Source organism: Caretta caretta, chromosome 20, assembly GCF_965140235.1.
Source record: "Caretta caretta isolate rCarCar2 chromosome 20, rCarCar1.hap1, whole genome shotgun sequence".
Classification (NCBI taxonomy): Eukaryota; Metazoa; Chordata; order Testudines; family Cheloniidae; genus Caretta; species Caretta caretta.
In genome coordinates this window covers 14,873,816-14,890,863 of record NC_134225.1, presented here as the reverse complement: position 1 = coordinate 14,890,863, position 17,048 = coordinate 14,873,816, and the positions used below count along the sequence as shown (strand labels likewise).

At 36.6% G+C, this 17,048-nt stretch overlaps 1 protein-coding gene and 1 long non-coding RNA gene across 2 annotated transcripts in view; both read right to left on the bottom strand.

Moving 5' to 3' along the window:
• Positions 1–5,577, bottom strand: part of LOC125627614 (uncharacterized) — a 69,087-nt gene extending 63,510 nt beyond the window's left edge. The window contains exon 1 of the long non-coding RNA XR_007354063.2: positions 5,070–5,577. This is a non-coding gene — a long non-coding RNA (uncharacterized LOC125627614). The remainder of the gene's footprint in view (positions 1–5,069) is intronic.
• A 4,999-nt stretch (positions 5,578–10,576) lies between these two features.
• On the bottom strand, positions 10,577–14,878 carry HOXC8 (homeobox C8). The gene is made up of 2 exons (XM_048832165.2): positions 13,994–14,878; positions 10,577–12,225 (listed from the first exon to the last, which is right to left on the bottom strand). Exons 1-2 carry the CDS (start codon positions 14,427–14,429, stop codon positions 11,933–11,935), a joined length of 729 nt encoding a protein of 242 aa, XP_048688122.1. The 5' UTR covers positions 14,430–14,878; the 3' UTR covers positions 10,577–11,932.
• Between the last annotated feature and the right edge of the window lie 2,170 nt (positions 14,879–17,048).

The window sequence follows — 17,048 nt, the reverse complement described above, 5'->3', positions numbered from 1 at the left end:
ATAAAAGGAATACAATTTTATTGCGTTCTGGAAGGATAACTCAACAATGAAAAATTGTTGTCATTAACTATAGGCAGCTTTATATTTTATTGTTCGCAGATTCTAAAGCAGAAATTTAATCTTAGGTCGCAAGTAAAAAATAATAATTCAGGAAACAATATTAGTTGCCTTAATGATGCTTTTTCAGAGGCGATCACTTAGACAGAATTAAACTATATATTTGGAGACAACCTCTGTGCACTTTGTTGAATTTATACATTTACATTGTCTTTAATCGAGCTACAATTTAATATTCCAGGATTTGCTTAAATACACTCATATTTTCAAGAGGGGAAATATCGTTCCCAAGTTGACATGCCTTATCTATTTTTATGAGTTCACATACATTGGAATGATTTAAAACACGGGAATAGGGAACGAAAGGGGCTTTAAAAAAAGAAAGAAAAAAAAGAAAACTTCTAGTGAATGGGTATAAAGTGCATCGGAGGAATTTCAAATAGGTTTTAGAGGCCAAACTTTTTGAAGTACTGTTCAGCTAATACCTTAATAGGGGGCCGTTTATGGACGTTCCAGGGGAGGTGGGGAGAGAGACATTGCTGACTCTTTTAAGGTACTAAAACTTCCTTGCAAATCCGGCCTTTATTGTAGTCCAGCATTTTGCAAGTAGTCAAGTAAGGGTATTTTGCCCACTCCTCCCCACCTCACCCCACCTCCCCACCCCCACAAAAAGGCACCAAATTGCAAAATTTCTGGTTTGCAAGTTTCTGTCACTTGGTGGCAGTATACAAAACAAGTAAACAAAATGTGCAGATATTTAAACACTCGCTCAGAATGAAAGGAGGAAAGAAATTCTCTACCTGTGGAAACAATAGTAATTGTACAACATAGATCTAGGAAACACATATTATTTCGACGCTAGAAATATACATGGGGTTTGGGTTGGTTTTTGCCCCTGGGAAATCAACATTCTTAAACTGACCAAACCGAACCAGATTCTTGCTTAGACTTTTCCAGAAAGGTGTGTCCACATGCGACAAACAAAAACAAAACCAGAAACTGGAAACACTGTATGTAATCTCAGATTCATATGAATTTAAACACCAGTTTACCTTTTACTCTTTGAGATTCTTGCTTGTCAGCTATTTTCTTCTGGTTTCTGTGGATAATTGAATACGTACTGAGATGTCTAAAGTTCTGTCTCGGCTTGTACATACACTTTGACAACGATATTTCTCATATATACTTGCAATCATATTAGCTTTAATCTATTGATCTACTTTTCTGTCTAGAAACTTATTGGAGCTATATCCGCATTGTATTTTATTTAACTATAAAGTGGACACATTATCTATAGAGATACATTGTTTAGCATCACTTTGTTTCCCAAAGCTCTGAACTGCTTAAATGTAGCAAGGCCTTCTGTGATCAAACCTTAAATTCATAGGATTAAACTGAAATCTTCAAGAGATTTTATTTTATTTTAATTTAATTTATTTTATTTTTAGTAGAGCTGGTAACAAAAGATCTAACTTTCCTCCGATAAGAACAGGTATTCTTTGATACCTAAGTATTATGCATTTTAAGTTGATATATAAACTTTAGTGAATGTTGGGAGACAAAATAATTAGAGAAAAATCATGATTTTTATACATTTTATACATGATATATATACATTCACTAAAGTTTTAATTTTGTCTGCTGCAAAGAGATCTTAAATGACTAGCCTCAAATATTGTTTCTCAAAAGCATTTGCTGGACAGAATTTAGAAAAAAACAAAAATATAGTGAAAAATAATATGTATTCGTGTAGTAATGACCCAGATACAAACCACATTGAAAATCGAAGTTAACATTACCGCAGGTACAATTTACACTGAACACAAATGTTAATTTATAATATATTTGTATATCACGTACTATTTCTGGATAAAGTGTGGGCTACATTGATTCATCGTCTTCCCTCCCCCCAGTTGCTACCATTTTCAAAAGTCTGTAAATTGTTTTACAAGTATTACTGTACTTGTATGTTTATAATGGTATAATAAAAATGTATTTTTAGCATTGTAGCGTTGCATAACAACACACACACATATACACACCCATTTAGCATAATCTTTATATGTAGGTCATAATTTTATCTTTACATATTTTACCGATAAGATAAAATATATAAAAATAAGATTTATCATAATCCTATCCTTAGATAAAATGATGATAAAATATATACATATATAGTTTAAGAATGTGAAGTCTTCCCATTAAAATATAAATTATGTTATCCCAAATATTTTTATTCATTATATTTAGGCTAGAGCCTAAATGCTCATATCTGATATATTTATAATACAATTAAAATATTAACATTTACGACAACATAATTTGCATTTCAATAATGTGGTAGAATCCTACACTTTTATACAAGCTATATCAGTAGAAAAGCTGTTATTTTTCTGCAAGTATATGTCAATAACACGTGGTTATTTTATTATAATCCCTCCTGCGTACTGATGCTATAGATAAAAGAAGCAATTTATTTCCTCTGTTTTAGTCTGTAAAACTCAGAGAATATAAATCATTACGTTATTCCTTCAATACGTACTAAAATGTTTCTCAGCATTGCCAGTATATGAACGATGACAATCCGTCAGCCTAAGTAGAAAATCAATACATCAAAAATTGTTTTGTATACCCAATTCCAGGCCTTTCAGAGCTGACAGTAGTTATTGTAAACAGTAAATGCAACTCCTGCAATAATATATCGAAGGAAAGGGAACAGATTTTTGTTCCCATTAACCACAACTCAAGAGAAGAATGCAGATGTATTTAGTCTGGAACCCCTAAACGATACTATTTCTGTAATGACCTGGTTCCAATAAATAGTCATTGTTTGCTCAGAAAGTGTCTTTATGACTATAGGGATTGCAGACCAACGGCTGACACAATGTGTTTTCAGTGAACAAACCGAAGACAAAATTGTATCTCTTACTTTTAAAAAACAAAACAAAACAAAACAAAACAAAAAAACAACTTAATTCAGTATAATCCAATTTATTCTTCCTTTTACAAAAACGTCTCCGAAAGGTATGTCGCAGAAATTGCCTCTGGGAAACATTTTTAAAAAAAATTAAAATACCTCTTTGCGTTTACCCAAGAGCGAAAGTATTTTGGTGGCGGGGGTGTTGTCGTTTAAATAGACCAAAAGAAGAAGATAATTTTCAGAATAAAATGCAGGGAATAGATAAATGAATTTTAGAAGGATAGTAGGATACAAACATGTTATTATTTTTTTTTTAAAAAATTGCAATATATACCACACATAGAAACATAGAAATAAAATTAAGAATCATTCCTGGTAACTTCCAAAACACTTATCACGTTAGATAATAAACCCCCATGTAGTCTCCTGAGAGACTGAAATACAGAAGAGGCGATTTATTTATTTGTTTGTTTATTTACTTATTTATTTGTTTATTATTCAAGGGCAGAAAACGCTAAATATTTCACTAGTGGCACGGTTTACGAATCAATCGCATCAACTTTAACACAGACTCCTTTCTAGATGCCTTTTCCCACATACTGTATTAATATGGGGGGAGGGGGAACAGTAGTAATTTATAATGAGCCAGGAAGCAAGAATTGTCTTTGTCACCCCTCCCCCATCCCACCCTTAGTCACAACAATGTCTGGCTTATCTTTTACTTCATGTTGTTATTTAGGTACATTGTTTTGTACTGTAACTTTTACCAACAGGAATTTCTATTACAAATCTAGAGATGCTTTTTCCATGAGGGGCTGTCATGTCAGGAGAGAAAAGAGATATATACTTCCGAGGAAATTAAGCTAATACATTACATACATTCTCAAATTAAACCAATACACATCTCATATATTGTTCTCTCTGGAACGAGTGAACAAATGAATGGAGGGAGAGAGAGAGAGAGAGAGAGAGAGAGAGAGAGAGAGAAGGGGAAAGAGGGGGAAACATAGGTAAAGAGATTATAATTTAAATTGTATATGTTGTAACTGAACAAAAATTATTCCGAGAAATTAAAAGACAGGCGAGAAATTGAAGACCGCATAAAATGTAAAGATCAGCATAATTTTAAACAATGTTATAATAGTAACAACAACATGACAACATAAAAACCAATATAAAAATATCCCAGAAGAAAGTTATTACTGTACAAAACAGAGGGTGGAAGGAAATATTTGAAATGGTTCCTTCTGGGACGAGAGACTAGAATGTAATGCCCGTAATGATGTTTTTAAAGACTATTTGGACCAGAAGGCGGAGTTTGTGAAAAAAGAACGATCTCGAAATTTAAAAAGTACTTAAAAATAAAAACTCTGAGGGGGGCAGGCGGCATTTCCCCCCCCCCCCCCGCCTCCATTTCAATCATTTGTTGAAACCCGTGGGGGCTGGGCCAACCAGCCCGTGGCTGATGCACACAAATAGAAGCAAACCCGTAATTGCTCATTAAAAATGGCACTAAAAGGCTTTGCTCCTGCGCTTCCTGGATGCGGCTGGCTGCCTACACTGCGCATGTGCGCTAGATAGTCAATGATTGCCTCTTATTAAAAGTTTGGACTGGGATTATTTTTCATTTTCATGGAAAATGTCGCTTCCGGGTTCGCTCTTCTCTTCCCCCCTCCTCCCCTCCCCCCCCCCCCCCCCGGCCAAGGTTCCAACCGAGCCCTCTCGGTTTCCTCTCGTTTAACCAGTAGATCAGATGCTTTCTTAGGCCTTTCAGTAAGTCTCTCCCCCCTCCACCCCTTCCCCAGCACAGCACCACCCCTGTTCACACTGCACCATTGTCAATGGAAAGGCAGACTGCAGCACGCATCTCTGTCTGTCTCCAGCAAACCAGCTCCCCACCAATGTGACATCACCACCCGTAAACCCTTTTTTCACCGAATTAACTACATTTGTGCCGATCCTGGCCATATTCTGTCATACCCAAGCTACACCCCTCGCCTACCCCTCGCTCGCAAAACGATGCATCATTATCTTTAACACCCATTGCTATGGATCATTAGTTACACATTTTAGCCAATAAGGGAACACTTACCAATGTTGCCTGTCTCCCCCTCTCCCACTCTTTCTCTCTCTCTCTCTCTCTCTTTCTCTCTCTCTCTCTTTCTGTTCCACTGACGCTGCAGCTCAGCTCCACAGAAAGATTTTTAAAAAAAAAAGATGGAAAACAAAAGCAAAATAGTTCTTCTCTGGTTGGACAGGGGCTGGGGGGAAGCTTGGGAAGGCATCTATTTTTTTCTCTTTAAAAAAAAAAGGTATTTACAACTCCTTGTGCCCCTCATCATTGCATCCTCCAAAGGCAATGTATTGCGTTTTGCCCCTAGGGGTGGAGAATAGGAGGCGGCAACAAGACGCAGCAGTAAACTCATTATTCCCAAAACGCCCAAAGCAACCAACAATTCCAACCCCAAGGAGGGAAAAAAATCTAGATTTTAAAAAAAATAATAATAACGCTAATAATTAGGTGGGGGAAAAATACCATCCTATCCCTGGCACTGCTTGGACTGTTAAAGGGAGGACTACTGTGAAAGAGTCATAAGAGAAACCACAATAAAAAGTTCACGTTCATGGATGGAGTCCACATGACTTCCTGTGGCCAATCCAACTTGTGATTCAGTCGTAAACTTTTATTGCTTAGCTGTAAATTTTCTGCAAACAACCAGGAATGCGTTGCATTTTTGTGACGAGTGCAAATGCTCTCGTCTGTCGCCATGTTTATACAATTCTTTTTTTAATATTAGTAATTTTTTCTCCTCTCTTCACCCCTCCTCCCATTTAAAGCAAGCAAATTAATACTGGGTATATATAAATACATATAAGACATACATATATATACACACGCGCGCGCGTCCGTACTAGATTTTAATTTCTTAGCATTAGTGCCTGTCTTAATGTGAAGCCTTTTTTGTTTGACCAGGGAGATATGGCCTTCACAATATAATGGTTTTTATTTTTATTATGGCTAATTAATTGGGCTACTTAGAGAGATCAACATGGAGGAAGGATGGACTTTAAAGAGGCAGGAAGAAAAGGGGGTGAACTGGAAGGTTTAAAAATAATAACATTATAAAACCGTGTTAATTTTCAGGAAGTAGGAAAAGCTAAATAACACTATTGTGTCCGCAAGCTCCTCGAGCTAACCTAATTAAACCGTGTAGTAACATCTCTCGGCAACACAATATTCTTAGGAAAGGGTGTGTCCACTTTCACTAGCAAGCTCAACACAAATTTGCGATCCTCAACCCTCCTTTGGTTTTCTAAATTATAATAATTTTGCTCTTTGGCTTGAGCCAATCTCCATATCCTGCCCTGGGATATTAAGATTCAGAGTGAAGTTCTCCAAATAATAGTCAAAACTTGAGCAGCTGATGCGGTATTTACCCATAAACTCCCACATTTTTACCCTAAATGTTGGTGTGATTTTTTTAAATTAACAGCGTCCGATCCAATTTTACAGTTTCATGGAGGGATTTTTTTTTATCACTCTGTGACTGGAAATCTCAGCTAATACTAGTTCTCAAGGAAACATCTCAGAGTCTGGTGCTTTCGTTGAATCATGCGACAGGACGGGCAGGAATTATATAGCAGGCGATATTATGTTTCTTTGAGTTTTTAGTTGGGGCCTGTGCAAACACTTGAAAATATTGATTTGGAGTCAGAGAGAATTTTTTTTTTTTGTGTCGGGTACAGGCCTGCTTTGATCCTGTGGAGACGTCCACAAGTCTGCAAATAGACAACCGCAAAGACCAGATCTCCTAGTTTAGATTAAATGCTACATTTTCTCCCCTCTCTCCCCTGGTTGAAACATTTTACAATCCCAACTCTTAGCTTCAGGGCCATGCATGGCAGAAAGCTTTGGGAGGAAAAATACACTTTGTCGCAATAACTGAATTCAGTCATTTGTCAGGCATTTTCATACCATGTTCCCCTATTTCCAGAGTTCAATTCTGCAGGTACTTCTGGTTTGCTTGCTTTTTTGGGGGGTGGGGTGGGGGCTAAGTGTGTCTGTCTGTCTGTCTGTCTATCCGAACAACACAAAGGTTGTAATACAACCGGATGGAAGGGAAATTACTTTATTCACTTTACAAACCACCAATAAATTTTATAACAGGTAGTTAAAAGTTACGAGGGGGAAGCAACCACCGCAGCAGCTCTAAGAACACAATGGACTCCTCATTTTCCAACGAGTAAACCAGAGAATAGAATCCATATAGTGAACAGGAAATTTTAGCCCTGCAAGTCAGAGGTAACCTGTCCGACACGTTTTTCCCCGCACTTGAAACATTAGGGCCCATGACTTCAGTATTTAATTCTCATTCCCTTTATCCAACAGCCTTGTCTAGGAAAATAGCCTGTCGCTTCTTTCCTTGAATTAAATATTCGAGAAATAATTTTCCCTCCCCACCCCCTTTGGAAAAGGTAACAAGAGGATCAAATCTAGGAAGGGGGAGGGGAATATAACAGCTAGAAAATGTGGAAGGATTCATTTCTTTCCAAGTTTTGTTTTTCAAAGTTTCCGTGTTCATCCTCGTCTTTTTCAACCCATCCTCCAGCCTATCTGCATGCAGTGCAAAAAATAAAAATAAAATAAAATAAAATAAATGCCCGAGAAATTCGTTGTCTCTAAAATATAATCTGTGCCCATTTCGAGTATAAAATCTAAACGAATTTTTTAGCCTAATGGCTGCATTGTCGTGTAGCTGCTGCTATGATTAGAATAATAAATTAAGGCAAAATGAGCAATATGCTCAAACTCAGTTTTTTAAGGAATTACATTTTTCACAAATCACAAATGGAGATCCGAAGGAAATTTGATTGGCTAATAAAAAGCGTGAAATAGGATATTTCTCACTTCAGGCGGGTAGATGAGACTAATTTCAGTAATACTGAAGCAATGATCGTTTCTGAATAAGCCACTTTGTGAACAGCATATCTTCTTTCAAATTACTTTACCCCATAAAATCCTCTTTTCTCTTTTTCTCTTGAAATGGTGGATGATTACAAAAATAACCGGATGTCAAATGAAGATGCGACTTTGTTGTGTTGACTAGACAGCATAAACATTCACCCCAAAAGTTACTGCTTCACTTGAAGTTTCAATAATTTAACTCCTAACCGTTTGATAGATGAGTGTCGCTATGTGGTATTCGTTCATATAAAACTACTTAGAGATGTGGATTTAAATATGATGGATAGACTGCGCATACAACTTTTTAAAAATTTTTGAACAGAACAGTTTGATAAGTTATCTTTCTTCTTTGAACCTCTCTAAAAAGAGTATGGGTTCGACAAGACCTTAAACAAAACAAAACAAAAAAAGTTCAGTAATAGCGCAAGCTGCTGCCTGCAAAGGCTCCTTAACATTGCTGTGGAAGGTGTGAAGAGCATAGATCCATTTTATTGAAGCAAGAGGAAGAAAACTTCGGTGTTGTAAATGGCATGAATAACCCTGAAGGTTATACCTCTGCTAAAATAAACCAGCCTATTCTATGCCTAATAAAACAGTTTACCTTAAGTGTCTACATTCGAAATGGAAAACTCTACAGTGATCCTTATTATTTTTAGCCCTTTCGTGGAGAAAATGAGTGCATGAGCATATATGTCCACTCTAGAATGCACAATAACATAGAAGTGTGTGTGTGCTTGTGTATAATTCTAGAATTCGGGAGTGGAGGGAGAGTATACTTAGAATTCGATAGATAGATAGATAGATAGATAGATAGATAGATAGATAGATAGATAGATAGATAGATAGATAGATATTCCTATCCCCCCCATCTGCACTAGAATTCTACATGGACACATTCTTATTGCATATGCAAATACATTTTGTGTTTGTATTTTGAACATGAATAATAGGCACACATACAATCTGCATTAGAATTCTAGAATGAGACATACACACATCCATGTTCCATATGCATAGGCATTGTTTGTGTTTGTGTTTTGAACGTGAATACATGCACAACATACAAGCTGCACTAGGTTTCTAGAATGAAACATACACACATTCATATTCCATATGCATATGCATTGTGTGTGTGTGTTTGAGCATTTGTATATGCACACACATATAAACGGTACTAGAAATCTAGAATTACACTTATACATCGTCATATTGCATATACATTTGCATTATGTATATGGGGGTGTGGGAATTGTGGGGTTGTGGGGGTGTATGGATATACATATCAGTATCGATTTAATATGTTATAAACTAGTTCTTCCTCGTTGTATACTCTTCCTGAGCAGTATCCAACATTTTCAATTATTTGAGGCATTTAAATCCTTTAAGCTTGGTGTTTTGGGTTAAGAATGTCCCAACCCCAGTCTCTTCTCCAGACATAGTTCAGGGCATCAGGATGTATCTTAGGAATCTTGTGCTTTCTTATCTATACTTTCGTTGTAAACAACCCGCCACTTTTATATCCACTACTCCTATATGATGTAGTCCATTTATCAACAGAAAAGAAAAAAATAAATATTTACAAGATCAGCATATATGGTTTAACAAAATGATGGTGGGTGGCATATTTATAATATTCCTATTTTACAAAGGGAAGAACTGAAGCCATCACATTCAGGTTTTATTGGAAGAGATTCAGTGTCGTGTCACTTAGAGATCTTCAGGTGCAAGAGCGATAACTGGGATTTATGTATTGATTCATAAAAAGAATTTCTGATTTTGCATCTGAAAAAAGCTATTCATTGCTTTCATGACAGTTTTCTTGGTAAGATGCTTATGAGGGTTTCTCTTAGTTAACTATATTCTCATATAGTCCAAGTATGGCTTGTGAATATCTCCACAACGTAGTTAAAACACGTTTTAATGTATACATAATCTCTTTCCAATCTCTCAATCGCTTTATAACGATCGCTTGCAAGTAGCAAATTGCACATACATATGACATGAGAAATTCTGAATCTTCTGGGTTATTGTAACCTCATTTTGAGGAAAGAAAGAAAGAGTGATGGGTTTGCTGCACTTTAGAGCTATGGAAGACCAGAATGTTACACGTTTGAGACCTCTCAGTAGAAGTTCCCAGGTGAGGAAAGTAAAATAAAGATATTTACATTTAATACATTGTTCTCTCTCTCCCCCTCTCCCTCTCTCTCTGCCCCCCCCCTCCCAAATCCACCCCAAGGAAGGTGGACATGCGTAGGCATGTTTCATACCAAGAGAAGAATTTTAACAATGAATATGTCTGGAAGCTTGCAACTTGAAAATGGAGTTTTAAAAAACCACTAAGACTACATATCAGTAAACAATACTGCATTGGTAATGATAATACCAGGTTTTATTTGCCCCCTGGCTTATTCACCATGTCTAATTACCCACATTTATTGTAGCTGTGCCAAGAGTCAGACATCCTGATTTTCTTGCAACTTAAAGATGGCTCTTGGTTTTGAACTATGCTAGCATGGCGACCAGTAACTTGAATCTATGAAATATTACTTGGGACTCATTGGCATCTCCTAACTGCGTGTGTGTGTGGATGAATGGTTTAAAATTTATGCATAACAATTTACGCAACTCAGACCTTTTAAAATCTTTTTTTAATTATTATTATTTATTTATTTATTTACGTAATGTCTCACGTATACAATACAAATCCACGGTGTCCAGAAATTGGCTTCTGGCAGAAATTGCTACATTCAGAGTTTGAACACGCAGAACTATGCTTTTACATAAAACAAATGACTTTTTTTTTCGAGCATGTTGCATTAACAGATAAGTCAAGACAAATAGATAACTATACATTCAGTGCAATTTAGTTCTACACTACTTTATAAGCACAATAAAATAATACAATACTGTGCGTTCTCAACTAGGCAGTTTCAGTTGTTGGGAAATTTTTTCCAAGAAAATAAGCAGCAACAAATACAACAAAACCGCATTACAAATACTTTGAAAGCATGACTCCTTCTATAGGTAGTGAAAAGTACATTACAAGTTTTTTTTATTATTATCATTTTATTTTATGCTACTTAGTAGCTTGCATCAGGGCAAAACGCAGCTCGCTCGCTCTTTTCCTTTAATAAATTCTGACCAAGTAAAATTTAGGATATGTAAGCCCCTTGTTGATAATAGATTTGATTATTATTGCAGGTTTCCCTTTAGGTAGTATATTAAGAATTTCGAGTGCTCACACAGTGAAATGGTAAACAGTGCCTATATAAATCATGAAATGTTAGGCTCTTAGCCTTCATGTTTTGGCCTACCGAGACATAGGCGTATAGGTATTATCTACATACAGATATAGTCATATATAGCTAATGTGCGTGGTATCACCTATGGTCATCCTCCAATCTTCCAATTCAGACAGGCAGCTAAAAGTTAAATGATAACTGGGTATTAGCACTGAAGATACCTAGATATATAGATATTTTTAAAAAGCTAAGACTAGCAGAAAGCAATATCATACTTCCCCTTGGATCATGAATGGGGAAAACCAAGGTAGAGAAGAAATACTATTCAAACCTATTAAAACGAATACATAAGATGCATACATTTATATATCTATCTATATATCTTTATCTAGACAGATAGAAGTGGGAGTAGGGGAGAATCTACTGTTTGGAGATGTGGCATTTGCTTCAATGATTGTTTTGTGTTGTTTTTCCCCCCTCCTGTTGTTGTAGTAAAGCCAACTATATATTTATGAAACCAAAAATGCCGCTATATATATATATATATATATATATATATATATATATATATATATATAGAAAAAAGTAGGGGAAGTTGTTCTATGACAATAAAAAAGGCTAGAACTCTTTGACAGGTAGTTACTGCTGTGTGAGGCTCTCCATTCTATACTCTATAAAAGCAAATGACCGTCGTAAACATCTCGATTTATCATCTGCCATAAAACGAGACTTCAAGGAGCTGAGAAATCAGTCCTTGCTTTCTTCTTTTTCCTCCTCTTCTTTTTCCTCTTCTTCATTCCCTTCTTCCTCGGTTTTCTCTTCGTCCCTGGCCCCCGGGAGCTTGTCTTTGTTGTTTTCTTTTTTCCATTTCATTCTCCTGTTTTGGAACCATATCTTCACTTGCCTCTCCGTCAGTCCCAGGGCGTGAGAGACCTCAATCCGCCGCTTCCGTGTCAAATAAGGGTTGAAGAGGAACTCTTTTTCTAGCTCCAGGGTCTGATACCGGCTGTAAGTCTGCCTGCCACTGCGCCTTCCGGGAGCTATAGAACACAAACAACATAACTTGTTAGATCTCTCCTTGTGCTTTTTTTTTTTTTTAACTCCTTGCCTGATCTTTCCTAGAGACACTGGTGGTCTTCCCTTCTCTATGCCTGCAGCCCCTCGTGGTATTAAACCGAAATAAAACAAACTGTTTATTTTTCATAACAACAATAATAATAGTAGCAGTAGTAACAATAATAAACCCTAACCATGCTCCCTCCCACCCCAGACCCTTCTTCTGCAAAATATCCACCTCTTGTTTCCCTTTGCAAAAGTAATTCATAAAATATATCCTCCCAGCTTCCTAATATTTGATGGATTTTAGCTGTGGTGTTAAATCAAATGAAACAAGCTATTTAATTTTCTAACTATATTATTATTACTAATCCAACCTCCCCCAGCCCACTCCTCTTCTGCAAAATGTCTAACTGTGGTTTCCTTTTGCAAATGTAGCTCACTAAATATATGTTCACAGCTTCCTAATATTTTTGAGCCCTAAGGACCTGCATTTTTGTTGGATAAGTTACCTCTCCCTTGTGTGATTGTATTATCAATGTGTGTGTGTGTATACACATATAGAGATGAGTACATATGTATATGTATATACATACACAGGAAGTGTATTGAAAACAGCTACATAAATAGACATTTAAAACAATAACATAATAAGGGCTTATGTATCTGAATCTGACTCCTTACTCTCCCTTCTCCATAGTACTTACTCGGTGAGAAAAAATAATAGATTTGCTAAAATATCTTGTAGCTCAAAATTATGACATGTGTTTACCTGTAAATCAAAGCTTTGATAAATAACGTTTTCCCCCTTTATGTCTAATTTAAGCCTTTTCTGGGCCAAAGCCTATAAGCTTTTACAAGGCAAGTGGGTCTTCTTGAGGGCTGGGGGAAACTTTATTTCTTAGATTGTCCTTTAAAATTAGCACTCGGTAGTCTAACCTTCATATGTTTTGAATTAACAAGTATTATATACAACCTGGAGGCTAGGGGAGAGAAACTTGTTCTTTGAAGTATTTAGGATTTTGTGCAAATGAGGAATGGTTGCAGTTTACTTCGTCAAACAAAGTTCTGTTAAGTCCATTTTCCTTTCTCTCTTTATCTTTTCCTGTCCAGGACAGTAGAATGTTCCCTCCACCCCACCCAGCTCTGAACTAAGTTCCCCTTTAAGTTTAACTTTTATTTAATTATATATAAAGATAGATAGATCTAGCTAGATATATAGATCTAGCTATATATAGATATATAGAGAGTAATACTTTACATATATACATATATATGTGTAATGCTTTACAAACACACACACACACACACACACATATACATATATATATATAAACATACTTATGTAAAGTATGAATAATTCCCTTATGCAAGTTCCTACCTTTTAGCCTAAGTCTCCAAGCGGTTAAGAAAGGCTATATGACATTTTAAAGAGCAGTGTATTATCAACATGCAAATAACCTCGTGGGAGCTGTATCTTATTGCCTATCCTCAAGGCAAGCAATAAAAAACAAGTTTTACTTTATTGTGATTTAAAACCTTTGCACAGTATTATCACCTTGCTGTCTCTCTAGTTACTGCTGGCTTGTCTGATTTCAAAGGACTTCCTAGGAAGAAGAAATATTATTAAAAATTGCTCATTTCTTTCAGACTTTACAGCCATGCCTATCTTTTTTCACACACATATATATATATATATATATAAAATAAAGAAAAACAGTTAAAGGAGGAGAGTAAAAAAAATGTCCTAACCGTGTGGTCTCATCCATGGGAACATGAGACTGGGAGACGAATTTTGATTTAAATGGCCTTGTCCCTCGCTAGAGTTACTGTTGGAAGACGATTTACAGTCAGGATATTGTACAACGGTCGCCTCTTGCTGGGCACCATAAAGCGACTGCCTTGGTAGAGCTTCATATCCATAGAATTTAGACGCGTCTCCGTGACACGCCAAGGCGCATGGGTTTTGCTGGTATCCAGAGTTAGAGATGCTGGAGGTTCCGTGGTGGAAAAACTCTTGGACATGGTGTGAAGGGTGTTGGAAGCTGGGAGCGGTAGCGCCCGGACCATAAACCAGAGCATGGCTCCTGCTTACACTTTGTGGAAATCTGCAGTCGTAGTAAGTTGGTTCCAGCGATTCACCGCCTTTGTACTTGGAAAAAAGAGGATTTACAAAGTAGGAACTCATGACTTTCGCATGAAAAAAAAAGTCTTTAATTCTAAGAGATTAGTGCTAGGCTCTCCCTGGACTGTATAAAGTCCTGAGTTTTGTGGTTTTTTTTTTTTTTTTTTTTTAATGAGCTCTCAAAGACGTTTCATAGTGCCTGAGTGTGTATACGGCTGCTTTATGCCTCTTAATGCTCTTGACTTCTCTTGTATCTGTCGGTAGGTAGAGCTCTCTCTCAGTTTGTCTGTAAGTTGCTCCTTCCCTTTAACACCATAGGCAAATTCCTCAAAATCCCGATGGTGTGGCGCTTTCACACGCGATTTGTACTCATCACTCTTCCACACCAAGACAGGCTAGAAAGAAAATGACAAGGATTTGGGGGGTCTTGAAGGGGGTGAAGGGTACGTGGAAAAACCAGCCTTCAGAAGGGAAGGGGGAAAACATATCTAATGAATGAAGGAGGGTTATGAAAGGTGCGCATTAATATCCTTAGGTGATTTTTTGCAAGCGAGCCTCTTCACTTATCTCAGCAAATACATGCGCCAGCGAGGTCAATTTAGGTAACCTCAACAGGTAAAAGAAACGCCAGCCAGACCAATTCGGTGTCAATAGAAATATTATTTTCGTGGCGATATTTTGATGGGGTTTAAAGACAAACAGGAAACCAACTGAGTGTTGGTTACGCATTTACAGTGAGGTTTTCGTCTCTTCTCTTCTGACTCTACGCCTGTAGGGTTATGAGTCGGCAGCCTATTCAGCTCGTGGCATCCCTTCTTCCGATTTTTGTTGTTGTTTGTTGTTGTTGTTGTTGTTGTTGAAAAATCGAAATGGAACAAACAAACAAACACAACAAAAAGAGAAGCTGCCCCTATAGGAGACAATTGGTTTGATTGGTTGGTTATTGTTGTCCTATTTTAAAAATAAATAAATAAATGAATGAAGAGTCTGGGATTTTTTTTTCCCTCTTCCTTTTGGACCAACCATTGAAAACCCAGCGCTGAAAATAACAGGAAAGCATCATTTCAAGGAAATAAAGTAAACAATGCATTTAAGAAAGCTACTTTTGAAGAAAGAGAGGGAAAATGGGACAGAAAGTACGAACTCTCTTTTGTATGGGTATCTCTGCGTGTGTATCTGTGTGTCTGTGTGTGGTTAGGGTTGCCTTTAAAAATCGACATGTTTCTAAATCACAGACAGTTGTTTCCATGTTTTAATTTTACAGATGCTGCTAAAGCACCTATTTCCCCCTCTAGTTTCTCTTCACTGTGAATGACCATTCATTGAAACCTTTCACTTGAGACACTTCATTTTACGACAGCATTAAGGAACTCAGACCATTAAATATAGCATAAGCCAGCGGTCTTCCTCTTAAAATTTTGAGGGAAAAAAGGGCTGCAAATTAATCTTTCCTGTGCTGTTCTGCAGCTTTTTAAAAGTGAAAAAAATCAAAGTCACATCTATAAATTATGGCGTGATATTAACTGTCAGCGTTTTCCCTTCAAATATTTCCAGCGATTGCTTCAAATTTTCCCCCTATGTTCTTTCTGAAAATGCAAGTTAATTAATTTCAGAAAAGACCTAAGAAATGCCAACTGTTCTGAAGTGTGGAAGAGTGAAATACATTTTAACCCAAACTTAGGAAGATATTTCCAGGGTTCCAATTCTTCATTTTAGTGGCATGAACTAGTTAAAATAACTGGCGAGACTGTCATTTAGGTGTGTTCTTTTTTTTAAGTAGACATCTTTTCAGGAGGGAGAAAACAAAACAACCTTTCCCATGTCTATTAGGTGTCCCCAAATAAAACAAATTATTGTATTTTCTCTTTCAAAAGCTTCAGAAATAGGGATTTGTAGTGTTTTTTTTTTCAAATACACACACACACACACACACACATATATGAAGAGCAATTTTCCAACCATGTCTTAGGTTATTACTGAAATGAAAAGATACGTGTACGGTGAGCAAATATTACCCACAAATTAAAAATAATTATAAACAGGGTAGAATTAGCATGTCGAATTTTACATGAGAAAATGTTATGTCTCATTAAACCCCTAAAAACAATTTAAAGGGGGAAATAAGCACCTGGGGATATAAATGCCTTAATTAGCAGCTGATAGTCAATGTGACCATTTTACAGGGATATGATCAACGTAATTCCTACTTTTAAATACCCAACAACTAAACATTCTGTACATGGCGGTGGATTTATATTTGATGACTGAGAATTCGGATAGTCTCTTCCTGAAATTAAATGATGTGACTGAAACATTAGCTGCATTTTTAGCCGCATGTGCATTTGTGTGATACCTAAAGATACAGTAAATAATGCAGACTATTTATCGCGCCCTATGAGGGCTTAACAATAAATGTTTACCTTCAAGGTCCATGCAAAAAGCACTCTCATTAAATCAGTTATGTGCAACTCTCAGTGCTTCTTTAAAATATCTTGACATTTACGGTCCAGGGAAAGTGCTCTTCTTTGTCTACAGTTTTTTTGGGGTGTGTGTGTGTGTGTGTGTGTGTGTGTGTGTGTGCCTCCACCCTTCGGAATGTAGCTTTATAAATGTGTCTGTATTGTAGGATTCTATATATTTTCACTGTATTTGTCATGGGTGTGAGTTATTTTTAATGTTCTG

What these genes read in the sequence shown, in the direction of transcription:
- HOXC8 (XM_048832165.2), bottom strand. Translation starts at nt 14,429, where the DNA reads ATGAGTTCCTACTTTGTAAATCCTCTTTTTTCCAAGTACAAAGGCGGT. An exon ending in CCCATGGATGAGACCACACG is followed by an intron (nt 12,226 to 13,993) that starts GTTAGGACATTT and finishes TGTGTTCTATAG; the next exon opens with CTCCCGGAAGGCGCAGTGGC.